The sequence below is a fragment of the Marmota flaviventris genome, chromosome 8, assembly GCF_047511675.1.
Source record: "Marmota flaviventris isolate mMarFla1 chromosome 8, mMarFla1.hap1, whole genome shotgun sequence".
Classification (NCBI taxonomy): domain Eukaryota; kingdom Metazoa; phylum Chordata; class Mammalia; order Rodentia; family Sciuridae; genus Marmota; species Marmota flaviventris.
This window is the reverse complement of record NC_092505.1, coordinates 94,037,042-94,063,251: the sequence shown is the minus strand read 5'-3', so window position 1 is coordinate 94,063,251 and position 26,210 is coordinate 94,037,042. Positions and strand designations below refer to the sequence as shown.

The following is a 26,210-nucleotide window of genomic DNA, read 5'->3' as shown; positions in this document are numbered from 1 at the left end:
CTCTATTTAAACAGTCTCCATCTAAGAAAGTTTCTGCAATCCTAATTTTTCTTTCTCTTCCCTTTCATGGCAAAATTGATTAACTGTATACTTATTTTTGTTGTTTTAATTCTTCCCTCCTATTTTCTATTCCATTCGTCTCCCAGAACAAAGGCATCCCTGTCCTGACAGTATCATTCCAAATCTTCATTTCCTGTAATCTTTTTAGAGAGCTTTTATATCTTAGTTGGATCTCTGAACTCTCTTTGACATCTGTTATGGTTTGGAAGTCCCCTCCAAGAGTCATGTTGGAAACTGCCATTGTAGAGGTTCCTCAAAAGCCTAGGAATGGAACCACCATAGGACCCAGCTATACCACTCCTCAGTATTTATCCTAAAGAATGAAAGTCATCACAGTAATACATGCATACTGATGTTTATCGTGTTACAATTCACAATAGCCAAACCATTATGGAACCAGCCTACGTGTCCATCAACAAATAAATGGATAAAGAAAATGTGATATGTATACATGATGAAATTTTATTCAGTCACGAAGAAAAATAAAATTGGAATTTGCAGAAAAAATGGATGGAATTTGAGAGCATTATGTTAAGTGAAATAAGACAAACTCAGAAGGTCAAGGGTCATATGTTTTTTTCTCATATGTGGAAGCTAGAGAGGAAAAGGAAAAGAAAGGGAGCAGTCGTCTCATGAAGACTGAAGGGAGACCAATAGAGTAAAGAGCCCAGAGCTAGGAAGTGGGGAGAGAAAGGAGAAATACTGAAGAATGATATTAGTCGATTTATATTGTTGTATTGTGTGAATGCACAAATATGTGACAACAGATCCCATCATTATGTGCAAGTATAATACACCAATTAAAAATGTGGAAAACAAGAGAAAATTGCCATTGTAACAGCATTAAGAGGCAGGATCTGTAAGAGGTAATGAGGTCATGTGGACAATGCCCTCAGGAATGGATTTTGGCTGTTGTCTCAGGAGTGAGCTCCTGATAAAAGAATTTCATCCATTTTTCCTGTCTTGCCACATGATTACACAGCAAGAAGGCCCTTGCCGGATGCCAGTGTCATGCTCTTGGGCTTCCCAGTCTCCAGAACTGTGTGGAATAAATTTTTTTTTTTTATGAATTACCTCATCTGTGGTACTCTAATGATGGAAAATGAACTGAGATCATATCTATGGTTTTCTAGGCTTTTGCTGTTTTTTTCTTAAATATAGTTAGAATATTAAAATGTTTGTGGTAGGAAGGAAACTTCAGAGAGGTCTTTCCCAAACTGAAGTTTCTAGAACTGTAGATTCTGGCTGAGAACAAAGGGTGAAAGGCTCTGTGATCCTGAGGGCAACTCAGCTTTGGGAAAAACTGCACATCATTCTTTTCAGATTCACAATGTATATCACTTTTTTCCTCCAGTACTGGGTTGAACCTTGGGGCACTCTACCACTGAGTTACGTATCCAGCCATTTTATTTATTTATTTGTTTGTTTGTTTGTTTATTTATTTAATCTTAAGACGGGGTCTCACTATAATTTCCAAGCTGACTGCAATCCCCCTGCCTCAGCCTTCCAACTTGCTGGAATTATAGGTATGTGCCATCCCACCATTTTAAAGACATTACCATTTTAAAGACACTGACAAGTCTCAGTAGTAAGAGATATTTATTTAACTGTGCTTAATCTTTAATCTTTTCACACCTACTAATTACCCTTAAAACTGGCTTGGACAGGGAGCAGTGACACATGCCTATAATCTCAGCAGTTTGGGAGGCTGAGGTGGGAGGATCACAAGTTCAAAGTCAGTCTCAACAACTTAGTGAGACCCTGTCTCAAAATTAAAAAAAAAAAAAGAGAGAGAAGGGTTGGCACAGACAGCAGCCCATGCCCTGCTCTGAATTACTCTGTATAGAAAACAGTTTTTAGGATGTGCTTAAACCTCAGTTACTCCATTCTGTAAAACAGTAGTTTATTTGCCATTAGCCACTCCATTTTGAGTATACAGAAGGAAAGTAGAATGACTGCATACCCTGTTTGTACAAGTAAACACCACCATCTGCTCGGCACCATCATAAGGCACACACTGATAAATAGCGTCTATGGGCCAACCAATCAAACTAGATCAAGGAGTGCCTGGACACGTGAACATCCCAAATCCTATCAGGAACACCAGACATGGGAGCTTATCAACCTCATCAGATGAGGATCCCTCACTCAAGACCCATAAAAGGAGGAGCCCCCAAGACTGAACACAGTAGCACACTGACTCTGTCACCAGGTCACTTATCAGAAAACTTGCCCAAGAAAATTGCCACAGCAATTAACCTTGATTTTATGTCCCCAGAGGGCTTGAGCAAAGTGCAGCTTCTCCTGCCTGTGATGACCACACATGGCCTACCCCAGCTGACACCTTGAGTTGACATTCAAACTGAAATTCCCATCCATCTGGACCCTCTGCTTTGACAACTCTGTGGGAACTGGTGCCTTTAAATCCTTATCTGACCACCCACAGTGACTCTGACTCTGCATTCATTTCTCCCTGTGTCTGTGCCACTGGCACATCATCCTATAACCCTGAAGCAGCTTTAACCTTTCTTAGCGTATTTCATATATATTTATATTTGTGTAAAGTGTGATGTATGTGACTTGAGCATTACAGATATTAGAAATTAAATTGGAATAAAAGAACCTGTGATTGCCTGGCTTATGACTACCAGGTGACCCCAAGTATTCATTCAGTAAACTGTCATTGATGAAACTGGTATAGCCTATGAATTTGTAATTATTCAACAAATTCTGACATTGGTTTGGGAAGGCCTCGCCTTATCCAGTCTCCTTGTCTTACAAATGGCAAGGAAGCCTGAGTCCCACCCTGTGGGCACCTGAGTGTTCCAAACCAGCTCTGAGCCCCAGGTGGGACTGCTTCTCCGAGGGATCCACTTCCTTCTGGTCTTCAGCACAACTATCCAGTCCCCTTTCCTGGGAAGACAGTGTTGAAAGAGTGGGGACAGAAGAAGAGTGGAAGTTTGCTTTGATTTCAGCTGGATCATATAGGATAAAGGTGTGTGCGCTTACACAACTTCTATGCAATAGTAGGTATTAGGATACAGACACATAAAACTATCCTATGGATCTTTCTCAGAGGCTCCAAGGAATTACAGGAACAAGCATGGAGCAAAGTGTGCTGGTGGAGATCTGTAGGTGAGGTTCTGCAGCTGGGGGACCCAGAAGTGGGAAAGGGCAAATGAACCTGGCTCCCCTGGAATTTGGTAGTACCTGCTAAAATGCCCGCCCTTCCACTCTACCCTTCCTTTTCATTTTCTCCTAACTTCATAACCTACTTCCCTCCTTTTCCTCCTTTTCTCTATTGTCTCTCTTACACCAAGTTTCCCCCATGGATTCTAATGACAGAAATCAAGTTCTCTTCATTTTGTCCTGAAGTAAGCAGAGCTAGGAAGTAAGAGAAGGAGTCTGAAAAAAGTGGAAAGCATACTTTGCATAAAGAGAGGTAGGTCAGTATTGGCATGCACTGCTTGCCGTCTGGGTATTTCCAGAACAACTGTGAAGTGCATGGCCACAGGTGGTGATAGTTGAAGAGTAGATGCCCATCCTCCTTTCCACATCCCCTGTATTCCAACCAAGCAGGCCCCTCACAGTTCCCCAACATGCTCTTCCCCCACCAACTTGCTTTTGTTGGTGCTTTATATTTTTCTTTCTCCTCTAACATCCAGGTCACCAGTCTCTTGCCTCCTTGAAATTGTTATTCTGACTCATTCGGCAAAGTACGGCTTCAACCTTAATCTTTCCACTGTCAGTTTTCACCCTTCAGGGTTCACAGCCCTTGTTAACTGTACTGCTCGTTTGAAAATTATCCGGGTAGTCACTGTTCCTGAGATCTCCAGGCTTATGCTCCTGTATTTTGGCATGCTTGCTGTGTAGTCATGTCTCGTTTCTCCCAACAGATTCTGAATCCCTTAAGCATAGGAACCATTTGGAGCACTTGTACAAAATGAAAGTTACTCAATAAATATACATGTAATATATAAATATGTTACATGAGACATTAAATGAGTACTTACTGTTGAATATGCTATGAGATCATAAATTCATGCCTTCAGAGGCCAGGGCAACTAATGAAAATGACTAAAACAGATGTGAACATTAGGGAGTGGGGAGGCTTGTGGCAAACTGGAGAACCAATATTTACAGAAGCAGCTACACTCAGCTCCAGGCAAATGTAGGAAGGGAAAATTCTGGCCCAGCGCTGCCAGATAAGGACTTCTGAGAGAAGCAGGAAGTCCAGATCCTTGTGTGAAATAACTGGACCTTTAAGTGTTGACAACAAATTTTTAAAAATGTTTAGCATATAGTGTGGGCCAAAAATAACATGAACAGGTTAGTCTTCAACTGTTACTGAAAAGTCTGACCACATTTTCCCAAATATGAATAATTTATTAATTATTGTTTGGTCTATTTTCAAACCTGGACAATAGTAAGCAAAATAAAAACAAAAGTGTTGAATAAGTTATGTTAATGCATAGAAGTAGTTTAATTATGGATGAAAATGGACAAAGAGATGATGGAGAATCTAAGGGGTATTTATTGGGTCTTCTCAAAGACTTGCAAAAAGATTTACAGCCTTGTATCTAGGAGGTCGACTCTTGAGAATCTCTTGAGGAAAACACAAAAACAAAAAGATTATACGTGCACCTCTGTAACATTCTTTACAGTGGCAAGTAACTAAAGAGTCTAAATTCTTTTGTCTTTTTGTACTGGGGATTGAATCCAAGGGTGCTTTGCCACTGAGCTACATTACCAACCCTAGTTAATTTTTTTTTTATTTTGGGACACTATCTCGCTAAATTGCTTAGGACTTCACTAAGTTGCTGAGTTGGCCTCAAACTTGTGATCCTCCTGCCTCCACTTCATGAGTTGCATGAGATTAAGGGCCTGCACCACTGCACACAGCAGTTTAACTTTTTGCTAATAGGGGAACAGTTTTGAAAATGGTACAAGTTCTTTGATACACTCTCTGCAAAGAGAATGGGGAATGCTATGCAGTAATGATGTGCTAAGTCCTTCTGGTAAAATTCTAAGTAAAATAAGTAGTGCCTGAAAGTGTATGTATAGTATGGAAGCATCTAGCAAAAGCAAGACAACATATACACAAGGAGATTAAACAGAAATACAGTAAAAACAGGATGGTTGTGTTAAGATGGAATCCTAGATGATTTTTTTTCTATTTTCCAAAATGTCATTGGCATGATTATTAACCTCTTAGAATAAGGGGGAAAAATCAGTTTTATTATACTAAAGGAATTATGCTCCTGTGGGGAAAATTCTAAAGCAGCTGTGACATCCAAGGATTATAGAAGTTAAGCAGTCTGACACCCACCCACTGTCCAAACACACCCTTCACCTTAATACTGCTATAACCTGCTTCCCTGAACCTGCTAGCCTGTACAATTTATCCGTCTTGCCCATGAAATACACACTTTCTTCAAAGAGGCAAAGGGTTTAACTATAGGGTTCCATCTGTTACTGGAATTTCTCTTGCTTCCTCTCATGAACAAACTCCAATTAATCCTGCAGTGTCCACTTCAAGGGTCCCTCCTCTGTATCACCCTGTCCAATACACTGCTTGGATGGTCACTCCTGCCTTTCTGTTCTCCAGTACTTGGTTCAAACTTTTGGAATGTGCTGCATTATCATTAGCAGTTTCCAGGTCTCTTGCCTCCTCCTTGTTGCCTTAAATCTAGTATACTACCTAGCACACAATTAATGTTCCCTAGAATCATTGAATGAACGAGTTGATCCAGCATTGCTATTATGTTTCTTTTCTTTTTTTAATTTAATTGATTTTAATTTTTTAAATACATGACAGCAAAATGCATTGCAATTCTTATTACACTTATATACCACAATTTTTCATATCTCTGTTTGTTTATAAAGTAGGTTGACACTATTATGTTTCTTTTCACTGTTGCTTCTAAGTTCATGCCTTATGAAGCAGCAGGCAATTTACCCTGTACTGTTTTCCTACTTGGGCTCTTCGTGGAAAGAAAACAGGAGTCTGGGGCAAAACCAAGCAATTTTGCTAATTGATTTTACCATGGGTCCTTATTTGAGAAAGGAGATGTAGAGAAACAACTTCCTCTGAGATGTCATCACCAGTACCCTCTCTACTGTGAAAGCTATAACCCAATCAGTCCACCTTAGTTTTAATGGACCAACTAGGTGGTAACGTAGGCAGGTAGGTGTGGCTGGAGGAGGTAGGTCACTTGGGGTGTGTTCTAGAAGAGTGCATCTTCCCTGTGTCCTCTTCCCCTCCCTCTCTCTGCTTTCTGGGCACCATAAGTGGGGCAGCTTCCCTGCACTAAGCCCTCCTACCATGATGTGCGGCCTCATCTTGGGACCAGAGCTGTGGAGTCAACCCACCATGGACTGAAACTCTGGAGTCAACCCACCATGGACTGAAACTCTGAAACCATGAGCCAAAGTAAACTTTCTTCTTCTAAGTTGTTCCTGTCAAGTATTTTGGTACAGAAAGGAGAAGCTGACCAACACAGTAGGGAAACCCATAGGCATACCCCTTCCCTTCCAGAGCTACCAGCCAGGCAGTGGGAACAAATTATGTAGAAGTAATTGACCAAGACGATTACCAATGCCAAGATGAAAAAAAAAAAAAAAACAGACAAGAAAGAACAGAGTGGAATGAGAAACACAAACATAGTAAGGGAAACTAGACTTGGTAGTTAACCCAAGAGATCATGTTCTCTAAACTACAGACCCACCCTCTGGTGAATAGGCAAGAAGCTTTTGTTTCAAATGAGGCACTATTGCTGCCAACAACTTAGTGTTTCTTTCCAACTTTAAACAAAGGAAGGCTTTTTTAAGCAATACACTAGAGATGCAACCAGAAGGACTGACTTAAAGTTTTTGTTGAAGACAAAAAGCTACTGAAGCAAATAACATTAGAAAACCACATTTTCAATCAAATTATATTAATCACCAAAATTTAAATGCGACTCTATAGGTTTATAACACAGACTCCCCCCTACCCCCACCCAGTGCTGGGGATAAACCCAGGAAACACTCTACCACAGAGCCACACCTTTGGCCCTGTAATAGAGAATATTTTTCATAAGTAGTTTAAGCTTATTTCACCAAGTGGTACTTATTCTTGAAAATTCATGCAATGATTGTATGCTCTCATAATCCTATTACTAACTTATTGAAAGAGACCACAATGAAGGATATAATTTTTAAAAATGTAGAATGCTTACCAGCTAAGCATCACATACTTATAATCCTAGCCACTTGGGAGACTGGGGCAGGAGGTTCAAGGTCCGCCTTGGCAACTTAATAAAACCATGCTTCAAAATACAAAATGAAAAATAAAAGGGGCTGGGGCTATTGCTCAGTGGTAGAGCACCCCTGGGTTCAATCCCCTGTAATGCAAAAATAAAAAATGGCATGTCATCCATGCACAGGAGTCATGCTTGTCTTCTCTGTATTGTTCCAATTTTAGTATGTGAGCAGCTGGAACAAGTTATACAAGATCTTAACAACACAAGACAGACTAGTCCCACCCATGGTTCAGTTATGTAAAAAAAGTGTTGTTTTTTTTTTCTGTCAGAAAATTAGTGGAAGTAGCTTCTTGTATGTGGCATGCTCTTCCACTTCAGACTTTGACCCCTCCTGTTCTCTCTCCCTGGACGCCCTTCCTGTCTGATTGATCAGTGCTGCTTCTCATCCCTTCAGACTCAGATCAGCCAGCACCTCCTCAGCCTGAGTTCCTCAGACATATGGGAGCTTCCTCTATCTGGCTTCCACAGCTCTCACAACACACCACAGCTGGAAGCACTCGTCAGTGTTGTCCAGATTGTCTACTTCTAGAATTTTCATAGTGCAAGAACCTCAAGGCCTCTGCAGTGCCTGGCCATTTTGAGTGATTGATAAATGTCTGCTAAAAATATACTTGCACTTTAGAAAAGGAAAAAGACATCACTTCCTTCCCTAGCAGAAAGAGAAAGAGCTGTAACAGAGTATGACTTCATACATTTAAAAGATCTGAAAGTAACACTGTATCTCCACGTACACATAAAACCACAGGAACCAATCTTTATTGCAGCCACTTTAAGAATCACAAGTGTATAGAGTTTAAAATGCTAACAATGATTGCTCAGTACTCTCTGAAGCCGGAAAAAAAGAAAAAGGAGAAAGGGGTGGTTGGAGGTGGTATAAAGATGTAACCTTGGGCTGGGTGGTGGCAGAATCCTGTAATCCCAGCAGCTTTGGAGGCTGAGGCAGGAGGATCACGAGTTCAAAGCTAGCCTCAGCAACTTAGCAAGGCCCTAAGCAACTCAGCGAGACCCTGTCTCTGAATAAAATAAAATTTTAAAAAAGGAGGGGGGGAATGTGGCCCAGGGTTAAGCACCCCTGGGTTCAATACTTGGTACCAAAAAAGATATAACCATACACTACTCCCAAATGAAAGTCCAACTTTTTTTGTTGTTGTTGTTCAGTGTTGAGGATAGAACCCGTGTCTAGTGCATGCTAGACAAATGTTCCACCACTGAACAATACCCCAACTCAAAACAACTCAAAACTCCAACTTTCCCCCCACCCCCCCAGTTCTAGGGATCGAACCCAGGGCCTTATCCGTGCTAAGCAAGCAGTGAGCTACATCCTCAGCCTTTTAAAATTTGAGAAAGGTTCTCACTAAGTCGCCCAGGCTGGTTGTGAACTTGTGATCCTCCTGCCTCTAGCTTCCCAGGTAGCTGGAATTACAGGGGTATGCTACCACACTGGCCTAAAACTCCAACTGTTTTAAAAGCAGTTAAAAAGTCTATGATTTGGGGAAAAAAAAAAAGCTATTACAGAGACAGGAAACTGATGTTAATTTTTTAGAATAATTAAAAATCACTACCAAATGGTGTCCTTCTAAAGACATAACCAAAAACAATGCTTATCTTTTCATCCAAGACATAGCTTCACTTAATTGAATAACTCAGAATTACACAATATTAATTGGCTATGCAAAGAAAAGTTATTAAGCTTTTAACCTTTGGTCCATAGCAGCATCTGTGGCTACTAAGACCCAAATCTGGCACATGGAATATTCTGTAAAATACTGCCCCTCTGACCTTCATCAAATTATAGAATGTTTATTTAAACATTTCAATCATAACTATGGAACTAATAGAATTCAATGCAAAATGGGGTAAGTTAACATTCATCTGAGCCAGATGTGGTGGCACACATCTGTAATCCCAGTGACAATGTGGGAGGCTGAGGCAGAAGGATTGCAAGTTTAAGGCCACCCTCAGCAACTTAGTAAAACCCTAACCAATTAGCAAGACCCTGTCTCAAAATAAAAATAAAAAAGAATGTAGCTCAGTGAAAATGTAGCTCAAAGAAATGATAAATGTTTGAGATGATGAATAACCCAAATAACCTGACTGTTCATACAATATATAGATAGTATTGAAACATTACACCCTACCTTATAAATATGTGCAATTATTATCTGTCAATTAAAAATAATTTAAAAAGAATCCAATTGTAAAATATGTGTCCACAAAGATGAACCAACCAACATAAATTTAATTACTTGAGGAAAGGGAATTTCCGTACTTTATGTGTTTTGCTATCTAGTATGTAATATCAGTAACCCCCATCTCAGGTTTTAACCAGGACATATAAAATACATTTTGACTATTTCTAGTCAGAAACAACGGCTTAATATCAACATTGCTTCAGCTTGGGTAGACATCTTGAACTCATCTGAGCAAATGGGGTGTAGGTTGAGACACTGAATATGAAAGCCACAAACGCCTGGGAGAATGTGTTGGGGCTGACGCACTGTGGGTCCACCAGAGGCAGAGCTGACTACCTTTCAGCACAAATGTTTCTCAGCCTCTCAGGAGAATTCGACACAGTTGACCATGTCCTCCTGGCAGAGTTCTAGTTGGGTTCTACTGACATTCTCTTTTCCCAGTTTTCCTCCTTGTTGCCTGACTGCTTTGCTGGCTCTCCCTCTTCTCATCCAATGCTGCTTCCTCTAGGAATTTCATGTGTTCCCAGGATTTCAGTTATCACTGACCTGCCAACAAACCCACCCATATTTTCTAGATTTCCCCTTTTTGGCCCTACAGGGTCAGGTTTCCACTCCAGGAGGGTCAGATTCTCTTCTGTCTTGTGTGAGTTGCTATATCCCAGTGCCTAGCACACAGTAATTGTTCCACTAGCAAAATGATAAAGGTCATGGTAAATTTCTTTCACTACAGTGGGAAACTGAAGACACTTGCTTTTGATAATTTTTAGAACTCAAACTCATTTTTTCTATACTTGCAGGCCAAATCTCTGGGTCCCATCGATGGCAAATCCAAAGTCCTTCCTGTAGGGCAGGCTTGAGATGGCTATAGTTATGCTCCCTTGACAAGACTTCCAATGATCTAGGTTTTTAGTATGTAGCCAAGGCCATAGACACCATGATTCAGCGTATGTTCAAGGTCATAAACACTGGCTAGTGAGTTATGTGCTCACTTATGTAACCTGTTGGCAGTGTACTATCTTTGTTTGGCCTGCATATAAAAAAGGCCTGCGGAAAGACTCGGTGGGCTGAGAGCTGGGGGTTACTGCGTCCTCTGAACAAATTATGTCTATTATCCCAACTGCACCTCACATCTTTCTTACCTGCCAGAATAAGAATTCTTCATCCTGAATCTGATTCCCAGGGCCTGAGCCTCAGCCCAACACCTCCATTGAGAAAAATACCAACCTGCTTGTCATTATTTCTTCATCACCTTCACACTGAGGCAAGGTGGCCCACAATTGGGATTAGAATTGTAGTAAAAAGTACTTTCGTTTGTATAACAAAATGCCATGTCAACAATCTGACCTCAGAACCTAAACTCTAAGGAACACTTTACAGGTGACACATAAAATTCTAAAATGGATTGATAGCTTGGCAAAGTCCAGTGTTGATCACTGATATAAGATAGAGCTTGTCTAAAAGACAACGATTTCTCCAATGTTTAGAGCACTGACTCCAGACAGACTGGATTAGTTCTGGCTCTGCCACTTATAGCGTGTGTCATTTGGGCAGATACATACTTGACCCATCCCTTTGTGCTTCGAATCCTTCACTTACAATGTAAAAGTAACAATAGTATTGACCTCACAGGGGCATTATAAGTTAATATATGTCAATTATAGAACAATATGAGTTAGCTATGACAGCCACGATGATGGTTGGTATCAGCAGCTAAGCCCATGTTCTCCAGGATTTTAACAATGGAAGAAGTTTTAAGTACTTTCGATGTGACAAGCACTGTGTTAAGAATTTTCTAAATGCAGTTACATTTAATCTTTATAGCAAGCCTTGAGAGAGGCCCTGTCATTACCCTCACTTTTACTGATAAAGGAACTAATAAGAGCAGGGGGTGTGGCTCAATGGAAGAGCACATGTCTAGCATGCCTGAGGCCTTGGGTTCAGTTCCCAGCACCACAAATAAAAAGAAAGAAGGAATCTAACAGTTTCCTTACAGTTCAAAAACTTGCTCAACTAGTTCCATAACTAGTAGGTGCTAAAGATTGGATTTAGACATAGCCAATAGCAGACCATGTTAAGATCTACACCTGTATAGAAAGCCACAAACCTGAGAGCAGTAGGAAAGTGGAAACAATATAACAAAAACCAGGTGCTACTATTGTAGGATACTATGGACAACTGCCAAACTCAGATCTGGACTAAATTAATTCTCATGCTCCAGATACTGGTCCAGGTATTTTACACATTAACTGATGTTTGATGAGGATGGCAGGGATAATGACAATGATGGGGACAATAGAGCTTTATACACATAATCTCATGAAATCTTCACTATAACTTTATAGGTTAAGTATTATGTATGCATTTACTAGATCAGGAAACAAACTAATAGTTAAATATTCAAGGTCATACTAATATGGCTAATATGGCTCAAAGTCAGGATTTAAACAGTTTTTGATACCAAAGTCCACGCTTTAAATCACTATGAAAATGGTCTTCAAAATTTGGTAATATTCATGTCTCATGATGTGCATAGGACAGACTTATGAACCTTTATTTACTGGCCAAACATCATATTCTACCATGGGTATAAATAAATGTTCTAATAAGTGTTCTTTAAACATCTAAGGGAGAAATCCCAACTTGGAATTGGTGGAAAGAAGATCTTAAAAGTCATAAATTTGTATTTTGAATTTATCAGACATTAAAATAAAAATTCAAGTTTTAATGCTATGCATTTCCCAAGACAAACAAAATAAAATGATGTTGGTAGGAAAAAAAATTGGTAATGTTATCAGTTTCATGAAATATTTTATGAAACAAGAGAACTATAGTCAATTAAACTTGGGGACTAAGTTTATACATGTTTAGTTTTTTGTTTTGTTCTGTAAATTGAACCCAAGGGTGCTTTACCACTGAGCTACATCCCCAGCCCCAGCCCTATTTAATTTTTATTTTGAGATGGGATCTCCCTAAGTTTCTGCAGCTGGCTTCAAAATTGAGATCTTTCCATCTCAGCCTCCTGAGTTGCTGGGATTACAGGTATGCACCTCTGCAAGTTTCAAAATATAGCCAGGCATAGAGATGCATAGCGATGCATGCCTGTAATCCCAGCGACTTGGGAGGCTGAGACAGGAAGATCATAAGTTCAAGGCCAGCCTAGGCAACTTAGGAAGACTCTGTTTAAAAATAAAACAGAAATGTAATTTGGGGGTAAAGTGCTCCTGGGTTTAATCACAAGTACCTAAAAAAAAAAAAAAAAAAAAAAGATTCAAAACTCACATTAAATAGTAAGAATCCTAGAATGCTTTATCATTAAGAAAGAAAACCTCATTAACTGTTTAACTCAGCATTGCCAAATTTTATTTAACCAAGGAACCCTTTGTAATGTGTAATATATATCATTAAGACAAATAAGAAGGAGGCCATCCATTAGCCTGAGGTTGTCCCTATAACCAGAGCTCCCAGGCAAACCAAAATCCACAAGTCAATATAAACAGTAAAATGAAACTTAAGTTTAACCAATCAGAAACCACCAACTAAACTAAAGAACTTTTCACAGGATCATACCCAAATAAGGCAAATGTCTAGCTGTAGCCAAATAAGTTTTCTACTTTGCTTCCATGTTCAGCCTCCAAAACCTCCTGGCTCACAAGCAGTGTGGAGCTCTCTGAACCTCTTCTGGTTCTGAGTGCTGCCTGATTCATCAATTGTCCTTTGCTTATATACACTCCATTAAATTTATTTTGTCTAAAGTTTTTCTCTTAATAATATTAATATCCTCCGGCACTAAAATCTGTAAATATAAAAGATGCTCCTTCCTGTGTGATGCATTCTTAGTGTGGACTACACAAGGAGTACAGAAGAGGGTGGAGTAGAGAAGTGAAGTGGGGACAAGGAAGGCTGGACAGGCATGGCTAGGGAGTCCAGCGGACCTCATCCATGCCCAGCCTCACTAAGCAACTATGTGTCTGTGAACAAGTTACTTAACTTTCTTGGGCCTCTATTTCCTTTCTTATAAAATAAAGAACATTACTAATTTTACAGTGTTAATTATCATTCAGTGTTTATGATTCAGTAAATAGATCCATTATTATACAGAAACCTTTGGACAAAGACCCTATTTTAGAATGGATATACATATAAGAAATAGTGAGCTAAATATCGCACTTTAGAAAAGTGGACTTGCCATTCATGGTGGCCCACACCTGTTATTCCAGTGACTTGAGAGGCTAAGGCAGAAGGATTAAGTTTGAGGCCAGCCTCAGCAACTTAGTGAGACCCTCAGCAATTTAACAAGACCCTGAAAGAAAGAAAGAAAAAAGGAATAAGGATGTAGCTCAGTGGTAAAACATCCCTGGATTCAATCCCCAGTAACAAAAACAAGAGGGAGGGAAGGGGGCGGGGGGGGGGGGAGACTTCAAATTCTTCAAAGAAAAAGTAGTTTAAATCTGATATTTATGGGATAGGAAGCTTAGAAGAGAACCTCTCAATTTCTCATGAAGTAATCATCAGTTATCTATTCTAACAGAAAAGATATAGAATGATACCAAATAAATGTGGGAATTTGCCAATCATCATTTAAGGAGATGACTTGTAATCATAAGTAATATTTAGCCAGAAACAGGTAGATAATTCCTTACAAAGACAAGCATAAATCTGTAAAATGTCATGAGGAAGTTAAAAACTCAGAAATCAGCTAGGCTTGCAAAAAAGAAAAGAAGTTTCAAAGAATAACAAAAACTACTTTGGGCTCTATTCAGAGTCAGAATCGCGTAGAGGCCCTATGTCTGTCTGTTGGGGCAGATGGAGTAATACAAAGACTGAAAGAAAGCAGAACCATGAAATGCCTATGTTGGTTCTAGTTTTTCTATCATTGATCTTCAAACAAACAAAATTAAAAACAGTAAAAGGGAAATTATATCTACCAAGGTGAGAAAGCTGATGATTTGGTGGGGACCTTGCACATTAAGAAATGTCAACATTAAGAAATGGGAAAAGGCCATAAGAGAAAAACGAGACACTAGCTGAGTGGATAGAGAGAAATGAAGGCCAATTGGGACTGCTGGAGGGTGGGGAAGCTTCCAAAAAGAGAGGATATTTGAGTTGATGTTGAAAGATGTAGGGATGTTGACCAAAGTATGAGTGTGGGAGGGCATGCAAGTAGGAGGGACAAGAGGAAAGGTGTCCCACGCCAGTCTGTTCAGTCTTCAGGGACATAGAGTGGTGCCAGCTACATCACTTAGTACTTTTATTCTGTAGTATTCTATAGGGGACAAAAAACTGGGGTAGTGGTGGAGTGTAGACTGGAGGATTGAGTTAGATGGGAGCACCCAGGATAGGGCTCATTCTACAACTCAGCTTTATCAGGCGAAAAGTTTGCAAATCATCCAGATTTACCTGGGAATAATTCTGGTTTAAGACTATTGTCCTGGCATGATTATTATTAGTAGTTCCTGTCACTCTCAAAAATGTCCTAGTTTGGACAATAAACTTTACATATAACTTTGGGACTATCTATCTGTGCTTAGTAGCAAAGATAATAAGTGTGGAGAGGTGAGCTGTCCAAACAGGAACACTGCAAATATATTCATTTGACCCACAAGATATTGATGTTTAAATGTGTTATAGAGGCAACAAATTAAAAACATTTTCTGTAACTATTATGATTTATCAAGCTGGATAAAGCTTGTGATCCCAGTGAGTTACAAGGCTGAGGCAGAAAGATCTCAAGGTTGAGGTCAGCCTAAGCAGCTTAGCAAGACCCTCAGCAACTTAGTGAGACCCTGTCTCGAAATTAAAAATAAAAATGGTGGGGATGTAGCTCTATGAAACAGCATCCCTGGAATCATTCCCCAGTACCAAAAATAAAACAAAACACTTTTATCTGAGAACCATTTGTATAATTCCCCTTGCTTTCAGTATCCCTTGGTATACCAAAGAAATATAATCCTTTAACCATGCAAACTCAAAAAAATGTCAGAATATAACCTTTCACTGCCCTGGTGAAAAGTTATTGTGACCATTCCCACTGCATGGCCCAGCAGTGAGAATACAATGAGACTAGGAGCCCAGGAACTTCAATTCCAGTCCCTGCTTCACAGTGTAACTAATCATGTAATCTTGAGGATGTCATTTACCTTTTCTGTGTTTCAAGTTTTCTCAGCAGACAAATGAAAATAACAGTGCCAACCAGTAGTTTATTATAAGAAATTAACCCCATTAAATCCCAAGTTTTCAATTTTACAAATATTTCAATGAAATTGACATAAGTATATAAATTAGGTTGGAAATCATAATCTAGAGCTTATTTATATTATATTAATTTATTATTATTATATTGTTATATAATTTTATTACATATCATTTATTACATACGATACCCTATATTTAAGTTTCTGTAGGTGTTCCACAACAGGGATGATGTGGCAAAATGGGTTAAATGAAGTGATATAAGTAAAATTTTCCATAAACCCAAGAGTGCTATATAAATGTAAGGTGAAATAAAAGATCATGTTCTTTAAGGCCTCAGAAATTTAATTCCAGCAACTTAAGAGGCTGCGACAGAGGATTGCAAGTCTGAGGCAAGCTTGGGCAACTTAGTAAGACCCTGTCATTAAAAAACAAAAAAAGGACTATGGGTGTAGCTCAGTGCTGGAGCTCTTGCCTAGCATGTTTAATTTAATCCCCAGTGCAGGGACAGTGAGGTGGGGATGGACACAGTAAGAATGATGGTATTTCGGTATTCAGAGTTCTATCTGTAGAAATGCTTAAAAAAAAAAAAAAAAAAAAAAAAGCAACTATAAATTAGGCATTGTCTTTTAAACCTGGTAGCTAAGTCAATCTGACCTTAATGTTTTCTAAGTGCTGTCTGCACAGAAAACTTAGATCTCTCACCTTTTAGAACTAATACTGATTAAATACTGCCCCTGAAGCTAGTCTTCAAGCCTTTCTTCTGCCATGTGTTTAAAGACAATCCTGGGACAGTGGGGATTGGGGTGTGGGAGCCGTGGGGATCTCATGACTAGTAGAGTAGAGAAAAGGGACCAAGGGGAAGGAGGAGGGGGAGGAAAGGGGAAATACTGGGGAATGATATTGACCAAATTATATTATACCATGTGCCTGTATGAATATGTACCAATGAATTCTACCATTATGTATAATTGCAATGCACCAATCAAAAATATTGAGTAAAAAGAATGTGAGGCAGTTGCTTCAAAGCAACTTAAACTGCACATAAAGTCTGTCATTCCTAAATAATTGTTCACATGTAGTCACTAATTTTAAAAATAAATGAAAACAATTCTTTGAAATCATCTAAAAGTTACTGTGGTTAGTGAAATCTCCAGTGTACATGAAGAAATACACACCATTGTAGGTCTGGAAGGCAATAGGCAAAACTTATTATTTACTAAGGTTTGAAAATTAAATTTGCCTGACATTAGTAGAAATTCCAGTTCAAAACTGTTATGAAAAATGTTAGCATATTACAGTTCCATAGGGGTTCCAGCTGAGCTGTGATCATTTAAATCACACCCACACAGCCCCAAATCACATCACCTCCAGGCAATTCAGGTGAGGTCATATTAAAGCTCAACAGGTTTGGAGGCATTACACAGAATGAAATACTTTACTGGACTAGTCTAAAAGCATTATCATCCATAAGAAACAGGTGAATATCGGAAGAAATGCCAGTTTCAACAACCTTTCTTTTACATTATGTCATTGAAAAGGTTCATAGTATAAGAACTAATAACTCCTCAGGTGCAGTGGTGCACCCTTGTAATTCCAGTTACTGTGGGGGCTGGGACAGGAGGCCAGCCTCAGCACCTTAGAAAGACCCTGTCTTAAAATAAAAAAATAAAAAAGGCTGGGGATGTAAGTCAGTGATAAAGTACATGCTTAACATTCAAGTGGTCCTGGACTCAATTCCCAGCACCCTAAAATAAATAAATAGATATATAGATAGATAGATAGATAGATAGATAGATAGACTTAAAAAAAAAATAGAAAAACAGGTAGTTACGAGATAGATAATCAAGGTAAGACATGCCAAGTTCCTGATCTGAATTCCCTTGAAATATCATTATTACCTTGGGTCACCCTCTTTCTTACCCTCTGAACTGTACAAGGCCTCTCTCTCCTACAAGCTTCTGTAACTGTACCTCTTATATGATGTCTATCAGCCTCGAGCTTTTTTTTTTTTTTTTTTCCTTTTTATGTGATGCTGAGGATGGAACCCAGGGCCTTCCAAAGGCTTGATAAGTGCTCTACTTGGGGCTACATCCCCAGACTTTTTTACTTTTTATTTTTAGATAGAGTCTCACTAAGTTGCCCAGGCTGGCTTCAAACTTGCCATCCTCCTGTCTCAGCCTCCCAAGTCACTGAGATTACAGGTGTGCACCATCATGCCCAGCTAACACTGTAGGTTTTCAATCTGTGCTAAGTCTAAGTGACTTTGCATGAGACTAAATAACTATATCAAATAGCTTTTTTTTTAAAAAAAAATCTGATTTTCTTCATAGAACAATTCTAAGAAATATACATCACATTGATATACATATACACACAATTTCACTTTAGAAAAAAGAAACATACCCCTAGACCAAAAAAAAAGTTTTAAAAAATTTTATTATATCTTCATTGTGAAAAAAAATACATAAATGTACTTTTTGATATGTAAATAGTGTATGTGCAATATTATAGCCTTTCCTTCTTAATATACAATACAAATCTTCTCAAGTCATTAAACATTATTTTACAACATAAGTTTTTTAGGCTGGGGATGTGGCTCAAGCGATAACGCGCTTGCCTGGCATGCGTGCGGCCCAGGTTCGATCCTCAGCACCACATACAAACAAAGATGTTGTGTCCGCTGAAAACTAAAAAATAAATATTAAAAAATAAATAAATAAATAAATGCCTTTAGGGCAATAAAAAAAAAACACAGGGCCTCACACATGCTAGGCAAGTGCTCTACTACCTCTGAGGTCCGTGCCATATCCTCTCCTTCATTGTTTTAAATTTTTTATTCCCTTAAATGATGCTAAAAAATATATGTATTAAATGCTTCTCCACATTTCTTATAAATGGCAGGGCTCTAAAAAGGACTAGTTAAACAACGTTTTTGTTTTGTTTTGAAGAATTTTTTAATATTTATTTTTTTTAGTTTTTGGCGGACACAACATCTTTGTTTGTATGTGGTGCTGAGGATCGAACCCGGGCTGTACGCATGCCAGGCGAGCGCGCTACCACTTGAGCCACATCCCCAGCCCCAAAGTTTTTAATCTTGTAAAAGTTTCCAAGTTTACAACTACAGATTGCTTATGCCAGGCAAACCTCCACCATGAGCTTCAACCCCAGCCCAATTTTGCCAATATCCATCATGATTTACAACCAATTCTATCCAGAGGAATAAAATTCAGTCAAAGAACCAATATACTTCTGGTGAGTATTGCCAAACTGTCCTCAACGAAAGTACTACTGATGTACATTTTCTCCAGCAGTTTACACATCTCAGTCCCTTCATCTGCATTTCTTCACTTGCATAGCATTTTGAAATCAGCATTCATAACTTCCCTACTCTCTCTCCTTTCTCTCTTCCAGTTTCCTGTTGCCCCATATTATCTAAACTGCTCCACTGCCCTTCCCAGACCTGTTTTCACTTGTGTTTTTCCACTGCTCAGGCGTTATAATGGCTCTTTTATAACACTGAAATTAGCCTAGTTAGTATTTGATCCCCGTAGACTGTTAGTATCAACCAACTAATCTGATAAACTAATCCATGCTAATGTAAAAGGGGTCATTCCCAGCTTCACACATGCAATGTAACTTGAACAGATTAAAGAAAATGTATTATCTATCACAGAAATACATTTATTTTATAAAGCAGTGTCTTTCAAGGTTTTCTGCAATTTAAATCACCTGGAGGAAGTTCTAAAAACACTTGTTAAAAATCCTTATCTTCCAGAGATTCCAAATAAATTTGGCATAGGCTATGACCTGGGCATCAGGATTTTTTAATGGTTTCTAGGGGATTCCAATGTAGCATCTGTATTTGAGATGAATTAAGAGATAAATCCTAAGTAGCTATTTATTTATTTATGGTAGTGGGGATTGAACCCAGGAGCTCTTGACCACTGAACTACATCTCTAGCTCTTTTAAGTTTTTATTGTCCCTAAGTAACTTCTTAGGAAATATTGGAGGACTTCAAGGAACAACAATGCAATGAACATATCTCAATAATGTGGCTCACTGTACAAAATAAAGGTGATAAGAAGTGGTAGTAAAGGGTAAAGCACTTGAAAAAGAATAAAGCAATACTCTTGGCTCTTGATGCCAGCTAGGCAGGTGCTGCTGTGTCAGGAAGTAGGCCAAGCTTAATCTTCTAAATGGCTTCCATTACTTTTACAATGGAGCCAACCAATGAAAACTAAAATTATTTTGAATAACACGGTTTATGCCATGCAATTCAGTGGTAGCTCTCTAGGTTTCAAGGATATAAATGACTTCCAATTTACATTTATTTTATTGCTTCAACAAAATTAGGTAACCTGATAGATTTTCCCCACAATTCATAGTGGATCCTTGGAGACAACTCTTGGAATTACACATACCAGGCATTTAAGTACAGTACTGGGGTGGGAAACAATGGCTGCCACTGGGGAGGCTGAGACAGGACAATCAAAAGTTCAAGTCTAGCCTCTTCAACTTAGCAAGATCTTGTCTCAAAATAAAAAAATAAATAAATAAAAAGGGCTGGGGATATAACTCAGGGGTACAGCTGGGTTCCATCCCAGTACCACAAAATAAACAAATGCATACACTCATACATTCCTGGGCTATGCGTGTAGCTCAGTGGTACAGCACTTGCCTAGGATACACAGGCTCCGGGTTGATTCATATTTTACAGGGAAAACTCAGGAAAATGGCTTTACTGAGTAAGATATGCTTTCATCTGTTCTGAATGATCTTACTTATACTTCACAATGCAGAAGAGAAATGACAAGAATCACTTTTCAGCCAATCTACTCCAATCCAGGGTCACATGTAAGGTGAAGATTCTTGTCACCTCATCTATTGATAGGCCCTGGCATTACAATCTTTCCATTTCCAAACACTAGCTGAGGGCACACTGGGGAGAACCCTATACAGCCTCACTCTTGATGGTTTGGTCACCTAGGTAGGGAAGATAGTTCTTTCTACAAACCCTGTTTTCCCCACATTACTTATAATAAGGGAGATTTTCTCAGTGACCTGAAAATTAAGAATACTGTCTGCAGACAACAGGTTTCTTTTTTCATATTTTCCTTATTTATTTATTTTCCTTATTTATATATTTATTTTTGGTACCAGGGATGAACCCAGGGGAGCTTAACCACGAAGCCATATCCCCAGCCTTTTCTTATATTTTGGGACAGGGTCTTGCTGAGTTGCTTAAGGCCTCACTAAGGTGCTGAGGCCAGCATTAAACTTGCAATCCTCCTGAGTCCGAAGGCATGGGCCACCATGTATTTTCAGCATGTGTTTTCCTTATTTCTATTGTAGATGTCCATTTAACCTATGCAGGTAAACACCATTGTTCTCCAGAATCTTTGAAGGGTGTTACTTTCAAATTACATAATCTCATAAGGGGAGAGAGGGATTGCTGGGCTTCCTACATGAAGACTGATTTTTTGGTTTTGATTGATATCAGTGCTAGAGAATGGAATGGTCATTGTTTTGTGGTGTCAAATTTTAATAAGCAGTTGGAAAAGAAGGAAGTCTGTAGCTTCATAGACTTTTCCTAATGGACAAAAGAAGACTTGGAGGTGAAGAATGTGGCTGGATTGGGGAAAAGCAAATCTGTACTAGAAATGTACTACAATGCCCTAGGAAGGGGACTTTTTAACAGCACAAAGCCACACGGCCTATGTAATTCTACACATAGTGGCTAGAAAAAGGAAATGTAAACCCTCTAGGAAAATCACATTTTTAAAAAATCTCTTTGTCTAGTTGTCATTTCTGAAAAAAAAAAAAAAAAAAAAAGGACTTTACAAAAATAACCTGAGATTAATGTTCAAGGTTGGAGGAGGGAGATCATTTGATTTTGAAGGAGCGTTAAGAGTTTAGATAAGACATATGGCCTGGTGACCCAAGACTGTAATCCCAGAGACTGGGGAGGTTGAGACAGAAGGTTAAAAAGTTTGGGGCCAGTCTGGGCAACTTAGAGACCCAGTCTCAAATAAATAAATAAATAATAGGAGCTGGGGTATAATTCAGTGGTGAAGTGCCCCTGGGTTAAATGGCCAGTACCACCACCACCAAAAAAAATACAAATAAAAAGAGTTGAGTTTAGTTTAAATAAGGCAGGCTGCTCAGAAATACTGCCCAATCATAGGGCTTAGGCTTGGCTGCAGACTGTAGTTCTGACTGTAAAAACAATGCCTCTTCCCATGGAATAAACCAGTTTCCTTTCCCTGTCTGGTGTGGGTAGAGGGCACACACCCACAATGTAATGGCGAGAAATGTTACCCTTCCAGGTTAAGGCAGAGTATCCTGGCTCAGGCAAAGATAATCTCCTTGACAGCCAAGGTCAAAAAATAAATGCTGTGGGACAAGCACGAAACACACAAGGACTGCCACTGTCTCTGCCACCTTTTCAGCCAGCCGGGCCTTCTGGCCTCCTTTCTTGGCCTGAGCTGCGAAGTGCCATGGATGAAATGGGAGATCCGTGCGGTTCCTCAAGTACTATCGGAACTGGAACCCTGCCCGCTGTCCCCGGGAATGGAGCGCGCCAAGGCCAAGGGGACATTGGGATGACTGTCCTTGCCCGGTTCTGCTTTTAAGGTGGCTACATTCCTTGGAATTACAGCCGGTTTTCCGCGAACCTCCCTACAACATTTAACTCATTCTCTGCCGGCTCCTATAGGAGAACGAAAACGGGGGAGGAGCGGTTTACAAAATGCTGAAGGATTTGGCTTTTGACACTGCAAACCAAAAAGAGGGCGATAATTACAGCAGACGCGAAGTTAAACAACTGTCAAATTCTGTTCAAGAACTTAACCTCTTCCATCACACACGCAGACCAGGCGACACAGATCGAGCCCTCTGCTAGGAGGAGGCGAAGGCGATACCCTGAAAATGTCCGGCTGGGCCACCTTAAAAAAGCGACCGCCTCACTGCGTTAGCAATATGTGTTCTCGTGGAACACAAACGAGAAATTTTGCTTCCCCATCAAATATTTGCTTAAGAGGAAGGAGAGAGAAGCAGCCGCGGGCTGCGCCTCACCACTTGCTGTGCGCCCCGGAAAGTCGCATCCAGCAGCATCAGCTTCCAGGGATCCGACAATGAGCTGGGCAGCGGGATGTAGACGTAATAGGCGGCCAGCGCCACCAGGGCGGTGAGCAGGACACAGGACGACTTCATCCTCCCCCGGCTACGCTCGCCCGTGGGTTGACAAGGAGGAGAGAGCGATACCACCTAGAGACCTCCAGCAAGTTTCTGCCAACGGCAGCTATTCATTCACGTGTTTTTTATAACCCCAGGAGCCAATCACAGACGGCGTCGGGAGGAAGTCGGAGCTCTGACGTGTCCCCCTCTTTGGTGTCCTTGCAAAGTGTTGCAGACGCTCCAGGTTTGAGGAAGCTCAGGCGCTGCGCTGGACGTAACACAGCGGACTCTGGAGGACACTGCTTTGTATTGCATGCCTGTGAAGACCCGCCTCCTGAACGTTCTCAAACGGTTGAAAACCGAATACTTTGAGTGTGATGGGTCTCTGTCCAAGCACGTGAGTCATTCTGACTCAAAATGGAGATACAACTGAGGAAGATAATAAAAAATTTCTCTCTAATCGGGAGAGGTGTCACATGCTTGCAAACCCAGCAGCTCAGGAGGCTGAGTTAGGAGGGTGGCAATTTCAAGGCCAGCCCCAGCAATTTAGCGAAGTCCTAAGCAAGTTAACGAGACCGTCTTTCAAAATAAAATAAATGAATAAAAAGGGCTGCAGATATAACAGGCAGGATGTAAAACAGTGGTAAAGTGCTCCTGGGTTCAATCCCCAGTTCAAAAAAAAAATCCTCTCTAGACCCTCGTAGGGAATGAAAGTTCTAATTGATAAGCGATGAAAAGAAACTAATAAATTCCTATAGTTTAAACAGTGACTCACCAGCATTACATCTATCACCTAAGTCTTGGTTTAGAAATCCTATTTTCCAGTGGTGGCTCTTTGCCACAGCTTCTTGGAAAGAAGGCTGATTCCAAAGCTGGGACAGGCAAATTACAAGATAAGGCTGTTGCACTAGAAGAAATTTTGTTAAGAAACAAAAATGATGGGGACTTGGTCAGAAAGACAGGTGGAAGTTTGAAGGGTCTCCTCATCTCTAAACTATAATAATTTTATGATCAAAATAAATTATCACAATGATTATAAACCACCGAATAAGATAATCTAAGAGTATATACTAATATAAATGAGTAAATACATGGGGATTTCCTTAAAATAGAATGTCAATTATTAACCACAGAAAATCATAAATGAATGCTAAAACTAGCAGATGAAAGTTTGACAAAAAATTTTCTTTTCTCATCAAAATCTCTCTCCATAAATTATTAATTACAAAGGGAAAAGTAATGACTTTATAATGGAGAAACCTGGTGGATAGCACCTGAAACAATTCTTCCAGTGGGTCAGTGGTACCAGGAGAAGCACTGGAACCTGCCTTTCCTGGGGTTGGGGGCAGAGCAGAGGAGTATGGAATGGAAGAGAGAAAACTTCACTTGCAGAATTACAACCAGAAATCAAGATGGAAAACATTTAGAACTGTTTCAAGGAAGTGGTAGGAGAGCAACTCCAAACCTATTAACCAAGGCCTTAAAACACCTGGCATATATAATTATTCATTTTAACTTACCAATTTAAATTTAATTTAATTAATAGAAGTGAAATAACCATAAAATGTGGGAGTGATAATCTCATTAGGAGAAAGTTGGTTTTTCTGTTCAAAGTCAGAGGTAAACATTTGTAAGAAGGACATTCTTCAAATGTGTTTCAAGCATAAATTTGAGATAGTTGTTTTCTTTTTTAAAATTGTAGTTACTGGCTAAGCACATAACTTTAGTCAAATAGGTTGTGTATGTTTGTGGGTGAGCATGTGTGCATGAATTTAGAAGCTAATTTTTGTGTGTGATTAGAAATAATCCCAAAAGTCAGGTGCAGTGGCACATGCCTATAATCTTAGCTACTCAGAAGGCTGAGGCAGAAGGATTGTGCCTTCGAATGGACAATTTACCCAGGCTAAATCTCAAAATAAAATAAAGAGGGCTGAGGGATGTAACTCTGGCAGAGTGCTCGCCCTGCATGTTCAAGGCCCTGGGTTCAATCCCCCATACCACCAAAAATCCCAGAGACATAACTTTACTTGTTTTGTGATAATTTGGAAAATAATTAAAAGTTTTACCTTGTAGACTTTAATATTTTTCCTGGATTTGACTACATTCCTAGAAATCATAGATTTTAGAGCTAATGAAAAAACTAAACCAAAAACCAAAATCCACACCTGACCTAGCCTTTCATCTTCAACCTGTAATAACAAACTCAGTGTTATGGATGAGTCTCATAAGGACCAGCGCAGCTGTTCATATCCTCTTGTTTGGAAGTGATGGAACCAATATTTCTTTCTTCTGCCTCCCAGAAAAGGGTAGCTTCCCAGAAACAGTAGATTAAGATATACAAACTAAGAAAGAACAAAGAAACTGCAATAATTCTTGGTGGCTTCTCTGCAGATCTGAGTTTTTAAAAATGAGACCAGTTAAGATAAATAAACACATTTTTCCTTTGTCACTTCAGTCATTTGACAAATACACTTGGCCTTCACTGGGCAATAAAGGAGTTGGAAGGTAGCAATGCCATAAGATCTGTTCTTTTTAATTTTTACATTTGGGGTTGGGGTGGACTATAAGGAAAGTACAGAGGGCAAACAATAAACAAATAATAATAGTGAAATTATACTGAGTGTTTACTCTGAGTCAAATTCTGGGGTAAGACTTTGAATGTATTATCATTCAGTTTTCATAATAATTTTGTGAAGTACTATTATTCTGAAACCAGAGGCATTGAAAGGTGAAGTACTTTGCCCTAAGTCATCCAGCCAGTGAGAGGTGTAACTGGGATTTGAGCCCAGAGTCTGGGCCTGGTGTTCACATGCTTTACCATTCAGCTCTACTGCTAAGAGATTAGGTATGGAAGAAAACAGAACAAGGTGGTGTGACACTCTGTGGCCGGAGGTTGCTTTAAATTAGGTGGGAAGAGGGCTCTATGTGAGGATGCCATTTTAGTATCTAAATAAGGAGGAGCAGCCTTGGGGGATACAGATATCAAGGGAGAAGTGTGGAGGCTCTAAGATGCCCACCAAAGAACAGAAAAAGCACTATTGAGATAAGAGAAGTGCTTAAGGGATATTGGTACAGGTCCAGTCAGAGAGGTAGGGAGGTGTGGGAAGGCAAGTTGTATAGTACCAGTGAGCCAGGGTTAAATAGTCATAATATTCTGGTGCAGTGGGAAATAAAGTGATATGACCTAAATTTGACAAGGTGTGCTCCAGCTGCTCAGTGGAGGACAGAAGGTCTAACAGGTATTTTGTGGAGAAGCCCAGATAAGAGACTATGGTGGCCCAGAGT

The 26,210-nt window shown here is 39.6% G+C and overlaps 1 protein-coding gene and 1 pseudogene across 1 annotated transcript in view; both read right to left on the bottom strand.

Moving 5' to 3' along the window:
- The window catches only part of Nceh1 (neutral cholesterol ester hydrolase 1), a 61,760-nt gene extending 38,581 nt beyond the window's left edge, over nucleotides 1-23,179 (bottom strand). The window contains exon 1 of the mRNA XM_027942211.3: nucleotides 22,824-23,179. Within this exon, the coding sequence (XP_027798012.1) occupies nucleotides 22,824-22,961 (138 nt within the window). The 5' untranslated portion in view covers nucleotides 22,962-23,179. The remainder of the gene's footprint in view (nucleotides 1-22,823) is intronic.
- On the bottom strand, nucleotides 7,455-7,552 carry LOC114098119 (U6 spliceosomal RNA; annotated as a pseudogene).
- Nucleotides 23,180-26,210: the final 3,031 nt, after the last annotated feature.